Source organism: Zalophus californianus, chromosome 6 (genome assembly GCF_009762305.2).
Source record: "Zalophus californianus isolate mZalCal1 chromosome 6, mZalCal1.pri.v2, whole genome shotgun sequence".
Taxonomy (NCBI): Eukaryota; Metazoa; Chordata; class Mammalia; order Carnivora; family Otariidae; genus Zalophus; species Zalophus californianus.
The window spans coordinates 105752782-105777410 of record NC_045600.1 but is presented as its reverse complement, the minus strand read 5'-3'; the positions used below and the strand labels follow the sequence as shown (position 1 = coordinate 105777410).

The 24629-nt window shown below is 36.3% G+C and overlaps 1 protein-coding gene across 11 annotated transcripts in view; it reads left to right on the top strand.

The window, feature by feature from the left end:
- The window catches only part of DENND4A (DENN domain containing 4A), a 131537-nt gene that overhangs the window by 66701 nt on the left and 40207 nt on the right, over positions 1-24629 (top strand). For all 11 annotated transcript variants that reach the window (XM_035727993.1, XM_035727992.1, XM_035727994.1 and 8 more), the window contains 4 exons: positions 984-1084; positions 3784-4002; positions 5312-5457; positions 22311-22444. In XM_035727993.1, the coding sequence (XP_035583886.1) occupies positions 984-1084; positions 3784-4002; positions 5312-5457; positions 22311-22444 (600 nt within the window). The remainder of the gene's footprint in view (positions 1-983; positions 1085-3783; positions 4003-5311; positions 5458-22310; positions 22445-24629) is intronic.

Sequence of the window (24629 nt, the reverse complement as noted above, 5' to 3'; positions counted from 1 at the left end):
TGTAATCAACAAAGCTATAGTTAAGTCCAAAAGCTTTATGGTGTTTTATCACTGTGTTCTTTTCTTCTCTTACCCCATGTATGGTTTGAAGAATGGCCATGTTACAGTAATTGTAATAAATGAGAGTATAGGAGTTTGTCTTTGAAACAAAGCTACCACTTTCAAGCAAATACCCTCTTTTATAGTTATAAAAGTGTTTTGGAATGTTATCCTTTATCCAAATAATTTAATATTATAGATTAGTTCTTTTCTGAAACAAAAACAAATTTTACTTTTACTTGTAGGAAACTAAGAAACTCAGTATTTAAATATACCAGGAATTTTGATAAGCTTTCTGGATATCAGTTCATTTTTTCTATATGAGTTCAAGTTTTCCATAGTGCTTTTTCTTAGAGTCTATAAGAAAGAAACCTCCACTTGGTAAGATTGTCCCAATATTTAGATATCTAAAGTCTCTTAAATGAGGTTTTGAGTAATGACCACCATATCGTTTGTAGTGATTATTATGATTCCAATGCAAGTGGAATTTACTCAGTACCAACATAATTATAAATTTTTTTAAAATTTTTTTAAAGTATTTTATTTATTCATTTGACAGAGAGAGAGCATGAGCAGGGGGGAGGCAGGCAGAGGGAGAGGGAGAAGCAGGCTCCCCGCTGAGCAGGGAGCCTCATGTGGGGCTCCATACCAGGACCCCAGGATCATGACCTAGCTGAAGGCAGACACTTAACCAACTGAGCCACCCAGGCGCCCCCATAATTATAAATTTTTGAGCTATATTTAATACACGGTTCTTCCCTCGTGTAAATTAATTTTTAAATATTCGGCATTCTAACTTACCCCTGTAGTATTTTTCTCCTATTAATTAGAATATTTTGTATGTGTTTTATTTTTTGTTCAATGAATCTCTCTTTTCCCTTTTTTATATATAGCAAAAAAAAGGTCCATCTAACAAATATATTGTTGTTGTCATTTAATCTCAGAACTGGTGACAAGAAAAATGTAGCCTGGAAGATACTTCCAAAGAAACCATGTAAAAATCTGATGAACACACTGAATAATTTGCACCAGCAGTTGGCAAAATGTAAGTATATAACTTAATTAAAGGAAGTAATTTAATATGAAAAAGGACTCCAATTACTCTTCTTTACTTGTAAAAGGATACTGTTTATTTTATCTGAGGGAAATGTTCTTATAATCTTAAGGGTAAGTGAACATTAAAGCAAAATTTGTTAGAAGCTGAATAGGAAATTTATAAAATTTACATTTTATATCTACTACATTTTCATAGAACCATTTTAGAATAATAAAATTCAAAAAGTGGTTAAGGTGATTGTTTTCTTTAATTTTACCATTATTGAAATACCAGGGAAAAAATAAGAGTTTCCTCTTGTATATTTTCTTCATACATAGAAGTTTTGTTTTGAAAATTTAAGACAGATGGTTTAAATTAGAAAATGCTGATGATTTTAGTGGGGTGAGAGTTGGGTCATATGCTTTTCACCTTCCGTGGATCTTAATGCTATGCTTACCTCAAATAATTTGAAAATAGAAGCTTGCCATATGCACTAGGAAATTAATCAAAATGAAAATTGATTAAGATGTGGAATACTTTAGAAAAAGCTTATATAAGAATACCTTGTCAGTGATCCAGAGATACAGATAAGAAGAATTAAACCTTCATTTATTTAATCCTCTTGGTACTTATAACAATGGCTCATTCAGGGCCCATAAATTAATACTTATTGTATGAAAAATGGCCAGTGATGGTGTAGCAATATTTGAGGTTCTCAATTATGTGTTTATCATTTATCTAATCTTATTGGTATTTTATAACAATGGCTCATTCAGCGCCCATAATTTAATACTTACTAAATTATTGTGTGAAAAAATGGTCAGTAATGGTACAGCAATATTTGAGGTTCTTGTTTATGTATTAGGTGACATGTAAACATAGGAAGGGGCCTACATCCTTGAGGGTTCAAAGTGCCTGTATAGTTGGAAATAGCATGGAAGAAGACAGTGTTTCCAAAGTAAACCTTACAATAAGCAGATAATTTGGAAGCAGCTCGTAAGGACTGGGATATGAAACCAGTGACGTCAAATAGAACAACATTTTATCTTATGGAACAAATAAGTTATGTATAGAATTTTACTTAAGCTAACTACTTAATTGCTTTCTAACAAGGCATGTACTTCTTTTAAATGGCTGAGAAGTCCAGCAGCTTTTGTAGCAATATTTAAAATATTATTAAAATCAATGAAATAGCCCATCCAGCTCAACTGAAGGGCAGCAACTTAAAACTATAAACTTTTAAACAGTACTGATAGTTAAGGATTGTGTAATACTTTACAGCTTCAGAACACTTTCACATACTTAAGTTGAGGGAGGTAAAATAGCTTGTCAGAGATCATACAGTTAACAAGGTTAAGTTAGGATTAAAATCTAGGCCTTCTATATCAATGCCCACATTCTTCCTAGTACTGTTACTTTTTTAGACAATAAGAACTCCAGAAAAAAACTAAGATGATTGATTGTTCCTCATATTTTAAAATTTTTTTTAATTTTGAAACAATCACAAACATTTTCCCTGACTTTTGAGAATAGATGCCCATCACCTCCAAATGGAATATATTTCCTACCAAAAAATATGTTCTCCTGCATCGGTACAATATAACCATGAAAATCAGGAAATTAACATTGAGCATTACTGCCATCTTTATCCACAGACCAGATTCTAGTTTTGTCAGTTATGATAATAACATTCTTTATAGCAAAATAATCCATTTCCAAATCAGATGTTATAACTTAGTTTCAAGTCTCTTTAATCTCCTTTTCTCCAAACAGTTCCTTGATTTTTTCCTTCTTTTTCTTGATACTTTTGAAGATGATACTTACTGTCATAGAATGGTCCATGATGGGACCAAGGGTCCCATCCCTCTCTTACATCCCAAACAGAGATGTAACTGCTGTTTTGAGAAAAGCCAAATACATGGACAGAGAGTATGCCATGAGCATAGAGCATGCAACACATTGGGAGGGAAAAAGCAAGGTCCAAACCCTTGTCTGAGTATCCTCATGATAAATACAGGTCATACATCTATCGCAGAAGTGACACCATGTTCCTTTCCTAGCATCCTTACCAGATCAGGCACTACTTCAATTTGTCTCATAATTGACAAAGATGTTCACTTTGTGCACTTGATTAAGGTGGCGTCTACCAGACCTCTCTATTGTGAATTTATTATTTTACTACCTAAGGACTTTAGCATTGAATTGTTCAGGAAGAGGAAGAGCTGTTTTTCACATTCTAAGCCTTGCGTGCTTTTCCTGTAGGCACTTATATTTTTTAAAAGGGAGGGTGGGTGGGCAGAGATAGGGATAATGCATTTAACCCTGTATCCTGCTGATATGGTTGCTATGATTTTCATTTATTAGTTTATATATAGTTACTTCAGAACATGAATTTTTTTGATGGTAGATAAACAGGAATAATTCTATATTTACTTGGGTTAAAATACATGCAGCAGAGCCTAAAAACTGTTGTAGCAAGCTTTGCTAGGGTTTACCTATTATGAAGTTGTATAAACACAGAGTTGAGGTAGCTTGAGCTCTTTTGAAAACAACACATTTATTTCTTTCAGTTGACATACAGGACTGTGTAAGTTTAAGGTATATAGCATAATGACTTGACTTACATATATAACAAATTTATATTGCTATCATTATGAACATTGGTTTCAAGAGTTTGGAGAAAACACTAACACTGATTTTCTTCACAGTGCAGCAGAGACCAAGAGATGATGGACTAATGGACTTAGCAATGAATGACTATGATTTTAATTCTGGAAAGAGGTTGCACATGATAGATTTGGAAATCCAAGAGGCGTTTCTGTGTTTCATGGCCTCTATTTTAAAAGGTTATAGATCATACTTAAGACCAATAACACAAGCCCCGTCTGAGACAGCCACAGATGCATCCTCTCTTTTTGCCCTACAAGGTAAGTGATTGTATAGTTTTATAGTTTTCATATTATTGAGTTTAACCTTATGATGATTCAGTTGTTTCCTGTATTAATTAATAGCTCAGGTTTATCAAAATACATACCTATTTTGGAAATATGTGAAGATCAACTTTGTTAGTAATCCATCTCCACAAAACTAGTTATTTCTCGGGCATATTAGTTATAATCCCATTAGCTAAATATTTGAAAAGCACAGAGCTTCCTAACCATGTAGGAATGTTGTATCACAGATGTGTTGAGATATTGATATTTTTAGCTTTCAGAGCAGCTAGGCAATGTTGGACACTCAGAGGAGCCCCTGGGATGGTCGCTTCCAGGCATGAGCAGCCTCATTCATTTTACTTCAGTGTGCTTTATAAATACTACTTTCTGTTCGTTCCCCAAAGCAAAAGAAGTAGGAGAGCCCCGGAGTGCAGTTTCTGTCATAATACATATTTATCTTTCTTTTGTGGTATATAACATTTGCAAGAGAAATTAATTTAATATGCATATATTGAGTTCCTTTAAATACTAGGTATATAGTGGTATGCAAAAGGGACATGGTCACAAAAAAAGAGAGAGAAAGACATGGTCACTTCTCCCATTGAGCTTATAGTCAAGAAGATAAGCAATTTGAAAATAATATGAATGAACACTTTATTTCACAACTTCAGATCACAGAAAGCCCTTCTGAGGAATTTAGGTCTGAGCCATGATCTCAGGAATGAGTAGAAATTAGCCAGGCAAAAGAAAAGTAGGAGATGGTTTTAAGCAGAGAGAAGAGTTGGAAATAATTTGAGCATATGGGCCCAAAAGAAGGCCCAAATGTAGTGTAACTGACCATAGCAAGCAACGTGGAGCATGAAATCAGGAAATAAATTTTTACTCTGTTTCAGTAAGACACAGACATAAACAAATACTGGAAGAGGTGTAACTGCTGTTTTGAGAAAAGCCAAATACATGGACAGGGAGTATGCCATGAGCATAGAGCATGCAACACACTGGGAGGGAAAAAGCAATTTTAAAAATGCTTTCAGATTTACTACTTTATGTGTAATCTTCAAGGTAGTGAGGGGACCACAGAGACAATTCTGAGCGAGGATTTGAAAGATCTAGGTTCAAGTTCCTTTCCTATTGCTATCTTTGTCAGGTCCTGTCCCTTTTCAGGGATCTTAGTTTCTTTTTCTTCAAAGTGGTGGTTGAGGGGGTATAGATAATGTGGTTAATCAAGTTTCTTCTGGATTAAAATTTAATGAATCTTTGAATGATGCTATATTTTGTGACATTATGAATTTATGTTGAACAGCTTTCTTAAGAAGCCGGGACCGGTCACATCAAAAATTCTATAGCATGATGACCAAAACACAAATGTTCATTCGCTTCATTGAGGAATGTTCTTTTGTCAGTGATAAAGATGCAAGCCTGGCATTTTTTGATGATTGTGTAGATAAAGTAAGTAATAGTATGCCTGTAGTGCCCTGACTTATTTTGTGTGATTGTTTTAAATGTTATGAGTTATAGTTTCTATTTAACTTTTATCAGCTCTTAACAAAACCTAAGTTCATTCCATTTCATCATTGACTCTTTATTATGAAAGTTCTGTTTGGGCTACTAGATATTATAGAGCACCTCTTAGGAGTACCTTGCAGGATTTTGCCAAATCATCAGTTTTATTTTAGCACTCAGGATCTGTAACCTTGCCTGCCTCCTTACAGACTATGGGAGTTCTGTCCAAGTGTGTGGACCTCTAACCTGAACATCCTTAATTATCACCTCTCCTTTTTGAGGATTGCTACAAGCTGAGAGTAGGTGTAGAGCATAATGAATATTTCACTTGAATATTTTTACAATTTGGAAGTGAGTTTGTAGCTTAAATTAAGTGAATTAATTTTGCTATTTTAAATTCATGTGTGATACCTTCCCTTCCCCGTCAGTCCTAATATCATTAGGTGGGGTGGAGCAAGGTGGGTATCCCTACTGAACAGAGAGGAGGTTGGGGAACAGTGGCCTAGAGTGGGGTGTCAAAACCTGAATGGGGTGAGGAAGGAGGAGCAGCCTAGCATTTGGAGTTGGGGCCCAAGCCAGGTGAAGACAGCATCCATGCAAGGGGCAACCTAGCATGGAGAATCAGAGGATGGGAGGTTAAAAAGAGTGTCCATGCTAGGGGACAGACAGCTGCGGGGGGTCAGAATACATAGGATGAGAAGAATATCCATGCAGAAACAATGTGAATATCAGAGTCTGAGCAAGGTCAGGAGAGTGTCTCTACTGGGTAGGGGCAGCAAGTGGGGTATCAGAGTTTGATCTGGATGAGGAAGATGCCAGCTTGGTGGGGGTAGAGGTTTGGTCTGGAAGCAGTTGTTAAAGCCAAATTAGGGTGAAGAAGTCATATGTGTGGGGAAGGGTGGTGGTAGAGATGGGAGAATATAGCATATGGGGGAATGGATCAAATAAATAAATATATTAAGGATAATGAAGTTACTCACTGTCAGAGAAGGGACTTACAAATACAGAAAAGGAAAAACCTGAATGAACTCTGTGGTATTAGAATGGAATTGAAAGTTTGATATATCATTGGTATTCAATATGTACAGACAAATATAGAAATAAATATAGATACAAGTATGTGTGTCTTTGTGTGTACAAACATATATTCCCTAGCTCTGTACACAGAGAGGACCTGGGAGCAGCCATCCCCAATAGCAATGAGTCCACCTAATGCACAGATTCTGACTTCTAAATACCATTCTCCACTAAAAGGAATTAGGACTCCTTGGAGAAATTACTGGGTCTAGGGCAAGGAAAGTACAAAATGGGCCCTGAAGTAGCTTGTGCTAGAAAACAAGGAATTGCTCCAAGAATAATGGAGACATGTTTTTTAAAACAACACCACACACATACAGGCAGATGCACGTGCACGTGTGCGTACATGCACACACACACCATACAAAGACAAGCCAGCTTGAAGGGATTCCCACTGGTTACATCTGGGACAACTTGAACATCAAATGTTAGTAACAGTTTATAACCCACTGAAAAAAAATAGGAAACTGTGAGTCTACACAGCAAGCAATCAAGAGTCTGATGAGAAACAGGATTTTAGTTTCAAAGTACCTCTGCACAAAATACATATTAATTACAAAAGGGGAAAGAATAACTTTATGGTGGAACAGAATGCCTGGCAGACCCCATTTTTATCTAATCATCAAAGTAAACATCAATAGTGGAACAAATCAACATATGCATATAATAGGCCACAGTGAAAATACAACATCAATTCTATATTTCTGCTAAGGATGCATATAACCTGCATATCTCAAGGAAATATCATATAAACTCAAATTAAGTGACAATCTACAAAATACCTGTTCTATAATCCATGAACTGTCAGGGTTAAGAAAATAAAGGAAAAATTGAGAAACTGTTCAAAAGTGAAGGAAACTGAAGAGACTTGACATGCAAATACAATGTATTGTTCCGAACTGGATGCTTTTGGCATAACATTATTAATATAATCATTAAAACTTGTATGTAGTTCGAGTATTAGACATTAGTAGTGTAACATGTTAATTTCCATTTTCATGTTGTGTTATGGTTCGATAAGAAAATGTCATTGTTTGTAGGAAGTACACACCAAAGTATTCAGGGGTGATGGGTCATCAGGCCAGCAATTTACTCTGAAAAGATTAAGGGGGAAAAGTTGTTTGTACATGAAAAGTTACTATACTTGAAACTCTCATATAAATTTGTGACTATATATACATAATGTTCATGATTTTATGAACATGTCCCATGACAAGAGAAGAAAGGGAGAAAGCAAAGCTTTTTCATATATTTACTCAACAGGTTATACTTGTAAGGTTGTTTAAAGAAGTCCATCATGTTCAAATTTATGTGACTAAAAGAAAATCAGTGATTTTTGAGGGCAGGGAGCATAACAGCCAAAGTACAGCTCATCCCTCTGTATTCAGAAATTAGCTCAGTTCTGAGTTGGACTCGAAAGTGTCCTTTACTAACTAAAAAATCAGTACCAAATATGTCTTACAAAAATGAGAAATGATTCTAACTATGCCAGATGTAATAGGAAAAACACTGCATTGGAAATCAGGACAACTTGAGTCCCAGCTCTTCTACTTGTGATTTGAGTCAAGTCATCTAGTCTTTCTGTGTTGTTTTCTTACCTATGTTTAAGATATATTGTGAGGGGGGAGGAGCAAGATGGCAGAGGAGTAAGAGACCCAAATTTCGTCTGGTCCCAGGAATTCAGCTAGTTATCAGACCATTCAGAACACCTACAAACTCAACAGGAGATTGAAGAAAAGAAGAGCAGCAACACTCTGAACAGAAAAACGCCCACATTCTGGAAGGTAGGACTTGCGGAGAAGTGAATCCGAGGCAATATTCGGGAAGATAGACTGCGGGCGGAGGGAGCCTCCATCATCTGGCTACCAGCAAGTAATAGAGCAGCAGAGCACAAAATAGGAACTTTTAGAAGTCAGCTCCACTGAGGAACGTCGCTCCAGTGCCTAAGCAGGGAGTGGAACCCTGGCTGGGACAGTGTGGTCTCAGGACCTTCGGGCTTATAGAAAGACTGGGGGTGCCTGAGTGTGGCAGAGCTCCCAAGTATTGGAGCAAGGAAGTCGTCTGCAAAGACGGAGCCAAGGAGTGGGCTCTCAGATCAGGGCTGCCATAAACTGTGATCCGCTCTTCAAGCAGGGATCCAAACAAGTGGCAGATCCGGGGAGACTCCCCTTCCTCCCCCGCCAGAGGAGCAGTGGAGCACACCGCAGGAATCTGCTGGGTTTGGAGACTCCAAACAAGGTCATGTGCCAGAGATAGAAATGCTCGGTCACAGGCTGGGTGAGCACAGAGTGCAGCCAGAGACCGGGGAGACAGGAGTGATTGACTGCTTTTCTCTGGGGGCACACTGAGGAGAGGGGCTCTGAGCTCTCGGCTCCTCTGGGACCAGAGATTGGAAGGCCACCATTTTCATTCTCGTCCTCCAAAGCTGGATGGAAAGCTTTCAGGGAACAAAAGCTCCCAAGAGCAAACCTGAGCAGATTACTTAGCCCGGCCCCAGCAAGGGCGGGGCAATTCCGCCTCCGGCAAAGACATTTGAAAACCACTGCAACGGTCCCTCCCCCAGAAGTTCAGCAAGAACAGCCAGCCAAGACCAAGTTTACCGATCAATGAGAATGACAAAACTCCAGTGCTAGGGGAATACAACACATAAAATTCATGGGTTTTTTCCCCATGATTCTTTAGTCTTTCAAAGTTAATTTTTTAAATTTTCTTTATTTTTCTCTTTTTCTATTTTTTTAGTTGAATTTTTCTTCTTTCCTTTTGGAACCAACATCTTTTTTTAATCTTTTTTAATTTTTCATTTTTACAGTCATATTCTCTCTCTTCATTGTATTTAACCTTATTTTTTGTATATATATAAGTTTTCGTTTCTTTAAAATTTTGGGATACAGTTTCTTCTAACAGACCAAAATATACCCTAAATCTAGTGTATGACGTTGTCCTAGTCTCCCACCTGATCACATTCTCTCTTTTTTAAAATTTTTTTCATTCTTTTTTTCAACCAACTTCTTACCAATTCCTTTTTTAAAATTCTTTTTAATTTTCATCTTTACAGTCATATTCCATCCCTTCATCGTATTTACCCTTATTTTTGTGTATATATATATATGTTTTTTTTCTTTAAAATTTTGGGAGGCAATTTCTTCTAACAGACCAAAATACACCCAAAATCTGGTGTGTGGCTCTGTTATATTCACCAGCCTGATCATACTCTTTTTTTTTTTTCCCTCCTTCCCCCCCCCCCCCACCCAGTTTCAAGTTTCTTCTGATATGTTTAGGGTATATTTTTCTGGGGTCATTGCTACCCTTTTAGCATTTTTTTTAACATTTTGTTCTCTCATTCATCTAGTCTCCTCCGGACAAAATGACAAGATGGAAAAACCTCAAAAAAAAGAACAAGAGGCAGTACCGACTGCCAGGGACCTAATCAATACAGACATTAGTAAGATGTCGGAACTAGAGTTCAGAATGATGATTATAAAGATAATAGCTGGGCTTGAGAAAAGTATAGAAGATATTAGAGAACCCCTCTCTGGAGAAATAAAAGAACTAAAATCTAACCAAGTTGAAATAAAAAAGGCTATTAATGAGGTGCAATCAAAAAGGTAGGCTCTAACTGCTAGGGTAAATGAGGCAGAAGAGAGAATTAGTGATATAGAAGACCAAATGATGGAGAATAAAGAAGCCGAGAGAAAGAGAGATAAACAACTCCTGGATCACAAGGGGAGAATTTGAGAGATAAGTGATACCATAAAGCGAAACAACATTAGAATAATTGGGATCCCAGAAGAAGGAAGAGAGAGGGGCAGAAGGTATATTGGAGGAAATTATAGCAGAGAACTTCCCTAATTTGGGGAAGGAAACAGGCATCAAAATCCAGTAGGCACAGAGAACCCCTCTCAAAATCAATAAAAACAGGTCAATACCCCGACATCTAATAGTAAAACTTACAAGTCTCAGAGACAGAGAAAATCCTGAAAGCATCTCGGGACAAGAGGTCTGTAACCTACAAAGGTAGAAACATTAGATTGGCAGCAGACCTATCTACAGAGACCTGGCAGGCCAGAAAGGACTGGCATGATATATTCAGAGCACTAAATGAGAAAAATATGCAGCCAAGAATACCATATCCAGCTAGGCTGTCACTGAAAATAGAAGGATGAGGTAAAAAGCTTCCAGGACAAACAAAAAATAAAAGAATTTACAAACACCAAACCAGCCCTACAAGAAATAGTGAAAGGGGTCCTCTAAGCAAAGAAAGAGCCTAAAAGTAACATAAACCAAAAAGGAACAGAGAAAATATACAGTAACAGTCACCTTACAGGCAATACAATGGCACTAAATTCATATCTTTCAATAGTTATCCTGAATGTAAATGGGCTAAATGCCCCAGTCAAAAGACACAGGGTATCAGATTGGATTAAAAAACAAGACCCTTCAATATGCTGTCTGCAAGAAGCTCATTTTAGATGCAAAGACATCTCCAGATTTAAAGTGAGGGAGTGGAAAACCATTTACCCTGCTAATGGGCATCAAAAGAAAGCTGGGGTGGCAATCCTTATATCAGACAAATTAGATTTTAAATCAAAGACTATAATAAGAAATGAGGAAGGACACTACATCATACTTAAAGGGTCTATCCAAAAAGAAGCTCTAACAATTTTAAATATCTATGCCCCTAACATGGGAACAGCCAATTATATAAGCCAGTTAATAACAAAATCAAAGAAACACATCGACAACGATACAATAACAGTAGGGGACTTTAACACACCCCTCACTCAAATGGACAGATCATCTAAGCAAAAGATCAACAAGGAAATAAAGGCTTTAAATGACACACTGGACCAGGTGGACTTCACAGATAGATTCAGAACATTCCATCCCAAAGCAACAGAATACACATTCTTCTCTAGTGCCCATGGAACATTCTCCAGAATAGATCACATCCTGGGTCACAAATCGGGTCTCAACCGGTACCAAAAGATTGGGATCATTCCCTGCATATTTTCGGACCACAATGCTTTGAAACTAGAACTCAATCACAAGAGGAAAGTTGGAAAGAACTCAAATACATGGAGGCTAAAAAGCATCCTACTAAAGAATGAATGGGTCAACCAGGAAATTAAAGAAGAATTTAAAAAATTCATGGGAACAAATGAAAATGAAAACACAACTGTTCAAAATCTTTGGGATGCAGCAGAGGTGGTCCTAAGAAGAAAATATATAGCAATACAAGCCTTTCTCAAGAAACAAGAAAGGTCTCAAATACACAACCTAACCCTACACCTAAAGGAGCTGGAGAAAGAACAGCAAATAAAGCCTAAACCCAGCAGGAGAAGAGAAATAATAAAGATCACAGCAGAAATCAATAAAATAGAAACCAAAAGAACAATAGAACAGATCAACAAAACTAAGAGCTTGTTCTCTGAAAGAATTAATAAAATTGATAAACTCCTGGCCAGACGTATCAAAAAGAAAAGAGAAAGGACCCAAATAAATAAAATCATGAATGAGAGAGGCGAGATCACAACCAACACCAAAGAAATACAAAGAATTTTAAGAACATATTATGAGCAACTATATGCCAGCAAATTAGATGGTCTGGAAAAAATGGATGCATTCCTAGAGTTGTATAAACTACCAAAACTGAATCAGGAAGAAATAGAAAACCTGAACTCAGACCCATAACCACTAAGGAAATTGAAGCAGTAATCAAAAATCTCTCAACAAACAAGAGCCGAGGGTCAGATAGCTTCCCAGGGGAATTCTACCAAACATTCAAAGAAGAATTAATACCTATTCTTCTGAAACTGTTCCAAAAAATAGAAATGGAAGGAAAACTTCCAAACTCATTTTATGAGACCAGCATTCCCTTGATCCCAAAACCAAACAAAGACCCCCATCAAAAAGGAGAACTACAGACCAATATCCCTGATTAACATGGATGCAAAAATTCTCACCAAAATACTAGCCGATAGGATCCAACAGTACATTAGAAGGATTATTCACCACGACCAAGTGGGATTTATTCCTGGGCTGCGAGGTTACTTCAACATCTGCAAATCAATCAATGCGATCTAATACATTAATAAAAGAAAGAACAAGAATGATATGATCCTCTCAGTAGATGCAGAAAAAGCATTTGACAAAGTACAGCATCCTTTCTTGATTAAAACTCTTCACAGTGTAGGGGTAGAGGGTACACACCTCAATATCATAAAAGCCATCTTTGAAGAACCCACAGCGAATATCATACTCAATGGAGAAAAACTGAAAGCTTTCCCCCTAAGGTCAGGAACACGGCAGGGATGTCCACTATCACCACTACTGTTCAACATAATACTGGAAGTCCTATCCTCAACAATCAGACAACAAAAAGAAATAAAAGGCATCCAAATCGGCAAAGAAGAAGTGAAACTCTCAGTTGTTGCAGATGATATGATACTTTATGTGGAAAACCCAAAAGACTCCACCCCAAAACTGCTAGAACTCATACAGAAATTCAGTAAAGTGGCAGGATATAAAATCAATGCACAGAAATCAGTTGCATTTCTATACACGAAGACAGAAGAAAGAGAAATTAAGGAGTCAGTCCCATTTACAGTTGCACCCAAAACCATAAGATACCTAGGAATAAATCTAACCAAAGAGGCAAAGGATTTATACTCAGAAAACTATAGAATACTCATGAAAGAAATTGAGGAAAACACAAAGAAATGGAAAAATGTTCCATGCTCGTGGATTGGAAAAACAAATATTGTGAAAATGTCTATGCTACTTAGAGCAATCTACACATTTAATGCAATCCCTATCAAAATACCATCAACTTTTTTCAAAGAAGTGGAACAAATAATTCTAAAATCTGTATGGAACCAGAAAAGACCCCGAATGGCCAGAGGAATGTTGAAAAAGAAAAGCAAAGCTGGCGGCATCACAATTCCGGACTTCCAGCTCTATCACAAAGCTGTCATCAACAAGACAGTATGGTACTGGCACAAAAACAGACACATAGATCAATGGAACAGAATAGAGAGCCCAGAAATGGACCCTCAACTCCATGGTCAACTCATCTTTGACAAAGCAGGAAAGAATGTCCAACGGAAAAAAGACAGTCTCTTCAACAAATAGTGTTGGGAAAATTGGACAGCCACATGAAAAGAATGAAACTGGACCATTTCCTTACACCACACACAAAAATAGACTCAAAATGGATGAAAGACCTAAATGTGAGACAGGAATCCATCAAAATCCTTGAGGAGAACACATGTAGCAACCTCTTTGACCTCATCCGCAGCAACTTCTTCCTAGAAACATTGCCAAAAGCAAGGGAAGCAAGGACAAAAATAAACTATTGGGACTTCATCAAGATAAAAAGCTTTTGCACAGCAAAGGAAACAGTCAACAAAACCAAAAGACAACCAACAGAACGGGAGAAGATATTTGCAAATGACATATCAGATAAAGGGCTAGTATCCAAAATTTATAAAGAACTTATCAAACTCAACACCCAAAGAACAAATAATCCAATCAAGAAATGGGCAGAAGACATGAACAGACATTTCTGCAAAGAAGACATCCAAATGGCCAACAGAAACATGAAAACGTGCTCAACGTCGCTCGGCATCAGGGAAATCCAAATCAAAACCTCAATGAGATACCACCTCGCACCAGTCAGAATGGCAAAAATTAACAAGTCAGGAAACGACAGATGTTGGCAAGGATGCAGAGAAAGGGGAACCCTCCTACACTGTTGGTGGGAATGCAAGCTGGTGCAGCCACTCTGGAAAACAGTATTGGAGGTTCCTCAAAAAGTTGAAAATAGAGCTACCCTACAACCAGCAATTGCACTACTGGGTATTCACCCCAAAGATACAGATGTAGTGATCCGAAGGGGCACATGCATCCCAATGTTTATAGCAGCAATGTCCACAATAGCCAAACTATGGAAAGAGCGTAGATTTCCATCAAGAGATGAATGGATAAACACACATATACACAATGGAATATTATGCAGCCATCAAAACAATGAAATCTTGCCATTTACAATGACGTGGATGAATCTAGAGGGTATTATGCTAAGCAAAATAAGTCAATCAGAGAAAGATAAGTATCATATGATCTCACTGATATGAGGAATTTGAGAAACAAGACAGAGGATATAGGGGAAGGGAGAGAAAAATGAAACAAGACGAAACCGGAGAGGGAGATAAACCATAAGAGACTCTTAATCTCAGGTAACAAACAGGTGTTGCTGGAGTGGAGGGGGGTGGGAGGGATGGGGTGGCTGGGTGATGGACATTGGGGAAGGTAGGTACTATGGTGAGCGCTGTGATTTGTGTAAGACTGATGAATCACAGACCTGTACCCCTGAAACAAATAATACATTATATGTTTTTAAAAAAAAGAAGTAAAAAAAATATATGTATATATTGTGAGGAGAGATCATTATGCATCTCCCAGTGTTCATAGTAGTGTTGTATGAACTAAAAAGTATAAAACATGACTTTTTTATATTTCGCTGATTTTTATTTGAGTTTATGGAGTGGTAGTTCCTTTGGTTTTATCATTTCATGACATAGAAATGTTTGACTTTTGAATGACTTAAACATATAAAGAACAAGTTCAGATCCTTCAATTTAGAGCACTTGATGGTTGGTTGATGTAGAGAAATACTGTTGCTGGTGCTGATAGAGAATTAACAGGTTAATTAAGGTGCCTAGAAATAATCACCCTAGTCCTTGAAATGCTTTGGAGTAGGGGAAAAAATGGATATATGCCATCATCTACTTAGAACTCATAATTCATTTTTCCATAGAAACATGGATATAAATAGTGATTAGCTATGGTTCAAATGGTGCAGGGCTTCAGTGTTCTACTAGAAAGATATATATTAAATTTCTCTCTGGTGGAATGGTACTGTAACCACCTTTTAGGACATTTTTTAAAAAAACCAAAGTTTATTGAGATATACAAATAGTAAATGCACCTCTGAAATGTATAGTTTGATGAGTTTTGGCAAATACAGATTTCCATGGGACCATGACTCCAAAACATAGAACATTTCTATCAACCTAATTTTGAATACTCTATTTAGAAGTGGACTTTTAGAACCCTGCCTTTTTTGTAAGTTGAACTCTGCCTATATAGAGCTTCAAAATCCTGTTTATTTTGAGTGGTAATGTCATAGCTCCTTGACAGTTTTGTTTTCATTGCAGCATTGTGCCAAGAACTTGGTTTTCACTATCTTAATCAAATCTGTAGGTTTGCCTTATTTGGTGCTTAATAGAAAGAATAAATAAATAGAAAGGTGTGTGGTAAATAGAAAAGTGTGCTTTAAAACATAGTTTCTTTAAATCCTTTTTATAGGAATAATTGTTTTGTTTTATATAAAAAATGTTTCTGGGGGTGCCTGGCTGGCTCAGGGGTAGAGCATGTGACTCTTGATCTGAGGGTCATGAGTTCAAGCCCCACGTTGGGCGTAGAGCCTTTTTTTTTTTTTTTAAATGATGTTTCTTACAGCATTATGCACTTTGAAAGTTTTTCCCCTCTGGTGCTAGACTTCCACTGGTCATCCATATATGCTCATTGAGCTTGCTTTGTGAACAGTGGCATACATTTGTGTAACACTTTGTTCCTGTGCCAAGCTAACTGAATCATAAGGGACTAAACTGTGACCAGAGTATTGCTAATAGCATACTTTAGCCAATACATTGATTAATCCACATGGGAACACTAAATTTGTTGTAGGAATCCACTTAAACGTGCAAATGACAGAAATCCTGTATTGTTCCCTTTTTCTACTCACTTTATGTATCCTGTTCACAAGTTTGTGTTTCAACTAAGAATTCATACAGTAATGTCAGTATCACATGGTTTTTAAAATACTCATTAATATTGTAAGACATATAACACTTTTGCTAGGTGCCTAGGGCATCATGTTCTAAGAAGTATATTTTATCACTGATAATTACTACATTATATTGTCTAGGAATTTCTGAAAGTAGGTCCCCTGCTATTTACTTGGAGTCAGTGTAGGACATGAGAATAATTGCTTAAAGAATATACATTCTGTCAAAAAAAGCCAGTCCCATTAAATGTGTAACCATTGTTTCTACACAGATTATTTTCCTGAACTGCTATTCACCTACTCAAAATCTAGATCCAACAAAAGATCACTTATAGGGCACCTGGGTGGCTCAGTTGGTTAAGCGACTGCCTTCAGCTCAGGTCATGATCCTGGAGTCCCGGGATCGAGTCCCACATCTGGCTCCCTGCTCAGCAGGGAGTCTGCTTCTCCCTCTGACCCTCTTCCCTCTCGTGCTCTCTATCTCTCATTCTCTCTCAAATAAATAAAATCTTTAAAAAAAAAAAGATTACTTATATATAATGGAATCATGTTGCACTTAAAGATTTTAGTGACTAAGAGAATTAAATTCAAAATTAACTCACTAAAACATAGTTACTTGTATTTGCTTTATTATAATTCAAGGAAGTTTTTTATTAGAGAAAATAAAACATCACAAGATCCAAAATACATCTTAATAACCTCCATATGCAGTTAGAGGTTAATTGTATTCCTAGTATTATTAAGCAGAACTCTCTGAAATAGTAAATAATTATACAGTACTGTTACTACCTTTCATATTACAGTACCACAATTTAAGTACACTTAGTACAAGTGAGTACTTGCTTTTAATCTGCAAATGTTTTATGAATATCAGTAATACTTTTAAAATAATCATTTATGTAGGGTTATTTCTTAGTTGGGTGACTTTTAACTTAATTTTTTAAGTGAACAGATCCTTTTACCTCTGGCAATTTAGCTATGGGAAATAAGTAGTATTTATATATAAATTACATATTATACATTTATATATAAGTATTTTATATAAGTTATATATAGATAATATATATACATTAACTACCTAAGTCAATCCATGACTAAGATTGAATAGGAATTAGACATATTCCTCTTTTTTTTAATTTATTTTTTAAGATTTTTTATTTATTTATTTGACAGAAAGAGACACAGCAAGAAGGGAACACAAGCAGGGGGAGTGGGAGAGGGAGAAGCCGACTTCCCGCCGATGCGGGGCTCGATCCCAGGACCCTGGGATCATGACCTGAGCCAAAGGCAGATGCTTAACAACTGAGCCACCCAGGCGCCCTGACATATTCCTCTTTTGATCTTAGCATATTCAAGCAGAAAACATTTGCCCAACTTTAAAAAGCTAGAGTGGGTAGTGCTGAATAGGAATAAGAAAAACAATGTTTGAGAATTATTTGAGTTTCATTTATGACTAATTTAAGAACCATGTGTTCTTGTTCTTCGTATGATTATGTTTTAAATCCTTACAATCTGTTCCTATAGGAGGGTTCTTAACTAAGGGCAGGTTTGTGTAACAAATAGTCTGGTAAGATTTTTCTTAGTCTTCCAAGCATCCCTCTGCAGTGTTCTCTAAGTATATTAATGTCTTGTGGAAAAAATATGAAGAGAATATGAAAATTACTTTAATTTTATCCTGTCGTGGGTGTTGGATTTCTTTTTCTCCCAATGGGCAGATGTCACTGTGCTTTCCAAAAGACAGAAATGGCCAACTGATACATGTAGGTTGTATATAACATGGATGTTTTTATAATGTTGAAATGTGATTTTATTGGTATACAAGTTAAGGAAACTCTCTTTTCCCAGGGTACTGAATCTACAGTGCAAAATTTTAATATTTTAATAGACTTGACAGTACTGAGAATTAGAGCAGTTGTCCTCATACACAGGTTTTTTTCTATGTGAACAAAGTGGCTGGAAATTTAGGAGCAGCTGGGTGGCTTAGTTGGTTAAGGATCCGGGGATCAGCCCTGCTTCCCCCCAGTCGGGCTCCCTGTTCATCAGACTCCCTGCTTCTCCTTTTTATGATGGAGCACATCTTCCAGTAGCTTAGTGAGAGAGAGTATGTGGGATATAAACATTTTTTGATGCCCTACCTGTCTGTAAATGTCTTTATTCTCTTAGTACTTTATTGCTAATTTGGTTGGATGTAAAATTTTAAAATCTTTTAGCTTTGAATGTTATTGTTGAGAAGAACATCTGGTCTAATGCTATGTTGATTTCTGACCTTTTGTGCCTGATCTCTTTTTCTCTCTGAAAGCATTTAAGATCCTTGATGTTCTAAAGTTTCATAAGGATATGCCTGGTGGAGGCCTTCCTTTCTTCATTGAGTTGAGTTCGTGTAGGCCCTTTTACTTTGTGGACTCATTTTCTTCAGATTCTGGGCAATTTTCTTGCATCCCATTTCTTTCTTTACTCCATTTCTTTGGTTCTCTTTTTCTGAAGTATATATTGTTTGGATATTGGCCTTCCTATCCTGATCCTCTTAACTTTTTCATCCCATTTTTTTTTTAAGATTTTATTTATTTATTTGACAGAGAGAGACACAGCGAGAGAGGGAACACAAGCAGGGGGAGTGGGAGAGGGAAAAGCAGGCTTCCCAGAGAGCAGGGAGCCTGATATGGGGCTCGATTCCAGGACCCTGGGACCATGACCTGAGCCAAAGGCAGATGCTTAACGACTGAGCCACCCAGGCGCCCTTCATCCCATTTTCTTTCTTTTTTTTTTTTTAAGATTTTGTTTATTTATTTGACAGAGAGAGAGACACAGTGAGAGAGGGAACACAAGCAGGGGGAGTGGGAGAGGGAAAAGCAGGCTTCCCGCGGACCAGGGAGCCCGATGCGGGGCTCGATCCCAGGACCCTGGGATCATGACCTGAGCCAAAGGCAGACGCTTAACGACTGAGCCACCCAGGCATGCACCTTCATCCTATTTTCTGTCTGTCTTTCATCTCCACTTTCTGGGAGATTTCTTCAAGTTTATTTTCCAACTTCTGTAGTATAATTTTTACTTCTGTCATATTTATAATTTCCCTAAGTCTCTTTTTTATAGCATCTTCTTTTCATGGATGTAGGCTTATTCGTTTTAGTTATTTTGAGCAGTTTTTTCCCCCTGCATTGTCTCTGCTTCTTCTTGCTCAAATGTTGCTTTTAATATTTGTTTTATTTTCCTTCAAGTTATTAGTTTTCCTTGTGTGATCTTTGGTCAGTATTTCAAGAATGAGGCATAAAGAACTCATTGGAGCTTTAATGGGAAGGTGAGGTTTGGAGCTTCCTTAGGTTTGAGACTGATGATCATAAAGGAACTCAGCTATATCATTAGAGTCCCTGTTTGATCGGTGTCTGTAATTCTTTTTTTTAGGCTGCTTAGTTTCCCCAAGAGGTTATCTCCAGTCTTTAGCCTGAGGAATGTAAGCCTGATTGCCAATATTCTCACAGCAGAGTGGGGAAGGTAACTGAGGTTTTCCCTTGTTGTAACATGTAGGCTTTTACTCACTTCACCTGTTTTTATTAGCCACCTTCATCTCCCACAGCTCTGCCTGGTGTCCTCAAGTCTAGAGTCCTTCTGGTTCACACAGAAAGACCCAACCTCGTCTGTGGCCACGTTGGGAAGAGGTAGTGGCCTAACACTGGGTTGGGTCAGGGATCTGGGAGTCCTTAAACGTAAGCTTTTAACTAATTCTCCTGCTTCAGCTCCATGTACACTCCCATCTTCAAGGTCATCGAGCACTTTTCATTCCTGACCTTTCTGGGACTCTACACAGCAAAATGGCTAGATTTTTGGCTTTTTCTCCTTTATCTCCTCCCCCGTGCCAGATCTGTGGCTTTCGGCTTTCACAGGTCACAGGTCACACAATCTACTTTGCAGCTTCTAAAATGTTTTGAACTCCAGCTGTGCTATTGTCCTCTCTCCAGTTCATTTTGTCTTTGCTGGGTTTTTTTTTTTTTAATCCCCTTCTCAGTTTGGTGAGATTTCAAGAGGGAGTGAAGGTAAATTGTTGTGTTTAATTTGTCTTGTTCAACCAGAAGTCCTCGTGATCTTTACTATTTTAATTTTTTAATGATTGTATATTTCATCTATTTATCATACTTCATTCATTTACCTATTTTTTGAAATATAGGTGACTTCCAATGTATTGCTATTGCAATCCTGAAAAAAAAAATCTTTCATGCTGATAGGTTTTTTTCTCATGTTAGGTTATTTCCTTAGAATAAGAATAAGGCAGATGTGTTTAAACATATCTTTACCAATTTTGAGTACCAGCAGGGTATGTGATTATCCAGTTTACTGTATCCTTGCTAATTTCACCATATAAAAGTTCTTTTTTGACAGGCTAGAAAGAAAGGTACCTTTTGCATACAGATTTTTAACTGTCCTTCAACAGAATTGAAATAAGTGCTTATTCTAAAAGCAATATATTCTACCTTGCTTAAATTTTTATTCTAAGGGTTTATTACTTTTGTAATTTTTGAAAAAACCAATAAAACTAATACATATTTTTTAATTGGAAAATAACAATATAAGGAAGAAGACAGTTCATTGCAGTTACACCATTACCCAGAGGTAACATTTTGATAAGAGTATACATGTGTGAGAGAAAAACATGAATATGTATATGTATATACATGTGTATATATGGCATACCTATTCACTCTTTTAAAAAATTAGAATCAAAATATATGTAGTATGGGTTTTCTTCATTTATCATTACTTTGTGAACATTTTTCATGTCATTTGTTATTCTGAAACATCTTTATTGTTTTCTAGCTTACTATATGGATATATCATTAAGAACTTCTTTAATCTTGGAGATTATAGCATGTAATACTGTGAAATTATAACTGACAATTTATGTAAGAACACTCTGAATGTCCGGCTTTTTTTTATAAGAATTAGAAAAATTTAAAAGCTATACCTGTCCTTTTGTGGTATATTGTGCCTTAAATCCTTATCTTAAAGAGTTAACTTGTTAATAATTCTTGTTCTCCCATTTATTTCTGACTGATAATATGGTATTCTCTCTAACCTAGAATACTGAGTGCCTAGAATACCGAGTGCCATGGGTTATATTTTGTCATATGTATGACATCTTGGTGGGTTTTTTTGTTTGTTTTTAATTTTTTTTTAATGCCAATGTTGTGCTTGTTAGTTTGTGAGCTCCTTTTAGGCAGTTTAGAGTCTGTTAAGTTTTCATTTTTTATGAATATTACCTCGCCATAGAGTATCTAGGGGAGATTGTACTATTAAAGTGCTTTTAATACTGTTGTGACTGGAATTTTAACTCAAATCTACTTCTACGTAAACTGGAAAAACTTTGAGAAATATGTTATACTTAGTATAAATGAGATCTAGAACTCGGTATTCTCAACACATACACACATGTGTTTGTGCATTTTTAAAAAATGTTACTTCTTGAGTATATTCTCATGATTCAAAATGCAAAATAATGTAAAAAGGTATACATTGGGAAATCTGGGTCCTATCTCATCTTTGTCCATTCCATTCATCACCCCTTCCCCATATGGGAAATTACTTTTCATAGTATTCTTTAGTATATCCTTATGTGAATACAAGAAAAAAAAATGAATGTGTGTTTTTATTTTTCCCCTCTTTTTTACTCAAAAGATAATATATACAGTGTTCTACATCTTGTTATGTTTACTTAATTATCTTGGAAATCTTTTTTAGTGGTGCATAGAGAACTTGCTCATTTTTTTTTCTTAACAGTTCTTTAATATCCAGTTATGTAAATGGTTTATTTAACCATTCCCCATAGACAAACTCTTGGCTAACCAATGTATTCTTTTAATGTATGTTTTTTAAACTTTTTCAGGTGGATATGGACAAGAGTGGTGAAATGCGACTTATAGAACTGGATGAATCTTTCAAAAGTGAACATACTGTTTTTGTAACACCACCTGAGATCCCCCATCTACCCAATGGTGAAGAACCCCCTTTACAGTACAGGTATTCAAGAGGCAGAATGTTTGAGATTGAAAGAGAGAAGCAATCCATCATCTGTGACGTAGCTTTCTAAGGACTGTGGTATTTTCAAAAATCCAAACTTTACAGATTCCTAATTTTTAGGTGGTAAGCAAGCTTATCCCACATCCATTATTAAGTTTTGAGGTATAAAGAGAAAAGAATTATAATTTTGCATAATATAGACTTGGGAAGCTCTCTTTATCTACATAAGTATCTGTTCTCATAAATGTTGGTTGAACTCAGTTAGGGCCTCACCCCACCAAAATGCAGCACTTGTATTATAGATTTTGATTTTTGTTTCTCACTAAAGCTGATCCTCTCACTTTCATCCCCTTTCCCACACACATATTGATTAATGTAACCTTGGTTTACAACAGGATTAAATCTAATTTAGAGTCAGTATTTGTGGCCTTAATTTTGATAATGTAATTTTTTAGGCTATCAATTTTTCTGTGAGTTTTTATTTAAGTCATGGAAATTCAGAACTATTGGGAATCAATCAGTTAACTTAGGAAATTTGGTCAGATGCTGAGCTAAGTGCTTGGTATATAGACTTGAATGATACGTTGTTCCTGCTTTCAAGTCTAATGGGAAAAAGAGAAAGTTCTGAGCATAGTAAAATAAGGTTATCATAGAGGTAGACTTATTATACATCTGTGTATCTATCTAGATGTATATTATACACATACATTTGTTATCTACTAGAGGTGGTTTCCAGTATGCATTTATTTTTACTTAAAATGGCACTTCCTTTTAGATTTTAAATAATTTCTTTCTCCAGTAATACTTTCTTACTTTAAAGATTTTAAAACCATTTCACATCTGTCGTTCATTAGGTCACAGTTTATTTTCATTGAAAAAGGATTTTTCAGGACACCCTCATTTATAACTCGGATTAAATTCTTCCTTTTACAGATGAAAAAGTGGTGCAACAGGTGTTTGTGAATGTTCTTGATTAATTCATAGGCCACTTGGTTCCTGCCCTTACTTTTCATCTATTAATGATGTTGCACAGATCACTTTTTAAAATTCTGGCTTTTGTCAAAGGTGTTTAAAATCTCCTAATTTCTCTCTTTCTTGCTTCTTTTTCTTTCTAAACAGGATCTCATTTCTTTGATCGCTTTTGTACATTATACTTCTAAGATTTATTTAGGAGCAGGTTTCACTAATATAGTTTTGTTTTTCTTTTTATGCCTTGGTTTTAACTTTTTTTTTAATTTAAACTTTACTTTTAGATTTAGTCCTCTAATAAAAAAAATTACTTAGCTTAGAAAGTTCCCATTTTTAAAAGAATCTAAGTCACTTTTTAAGTTAAGACTAACAATAAAATTTTGGTGTAATCACACCCATCATTGGAGACATAGCTTAAATGTCTACAGTGTGCACAGTGGGTCCTCTTAGTGAGAGGTGACTCGTTCTTACATTGTCTGTGTGAAATGATAGGGTAATAAGTTTCCATAAGGCACACAGAATGGTCTTATTATCACACCATGTACATACAGTGAATTTTTTACAGGACGTAGTTTTCCTGAACTTCTTTGCTATTTTATTCCTACTTAACATTTAATATTTATTTTTTACCCTACTGAATTTGCCTGTAGTAATATAATAGATACAGTTTACCATCTTTTATTATAGCTGGTTTTCTTCTCAGTTAATGGAAACTATTGCTATGCCTTTAGGAAGATTATACATTAGGTTCAGTTTGATGCTCAGGGGCTTCTTCTGTTCTTTTCAGCATGTCTTTTTCCTAGCTGCAGCTACCTTTTACATTCCCAAACACCTTGTTCTAGCACCCCAATTAGACCCACTTCCTCATAGGGCCACTCATTCTAATCTTTTCTTCTTCTTCTCCAACCTATTCAGTTTTCTTTCTCACAAATGACAGCCAGAACCTGCTTAGCTAACCTGATAAACCAATTCATAATAATATCAGTTTGTCTTGGAATGTGCTAATACGTTATTTGTATCTTTTGAAGAGGACGGTTCTATAGTAATATCTTAACCTAAAGCAATAATACTAATGACTATCCTGTCTGAAAGAGTATTGATTTGGGGGCCCTTTACCAGCTGTCATATTATCTGATATGTTTGCTGTGTATTTACGTGAATACTAACTTACAAAGTTCACCTGATTTACTTTAGGGCTTGATGTCAAGTTCAGCAA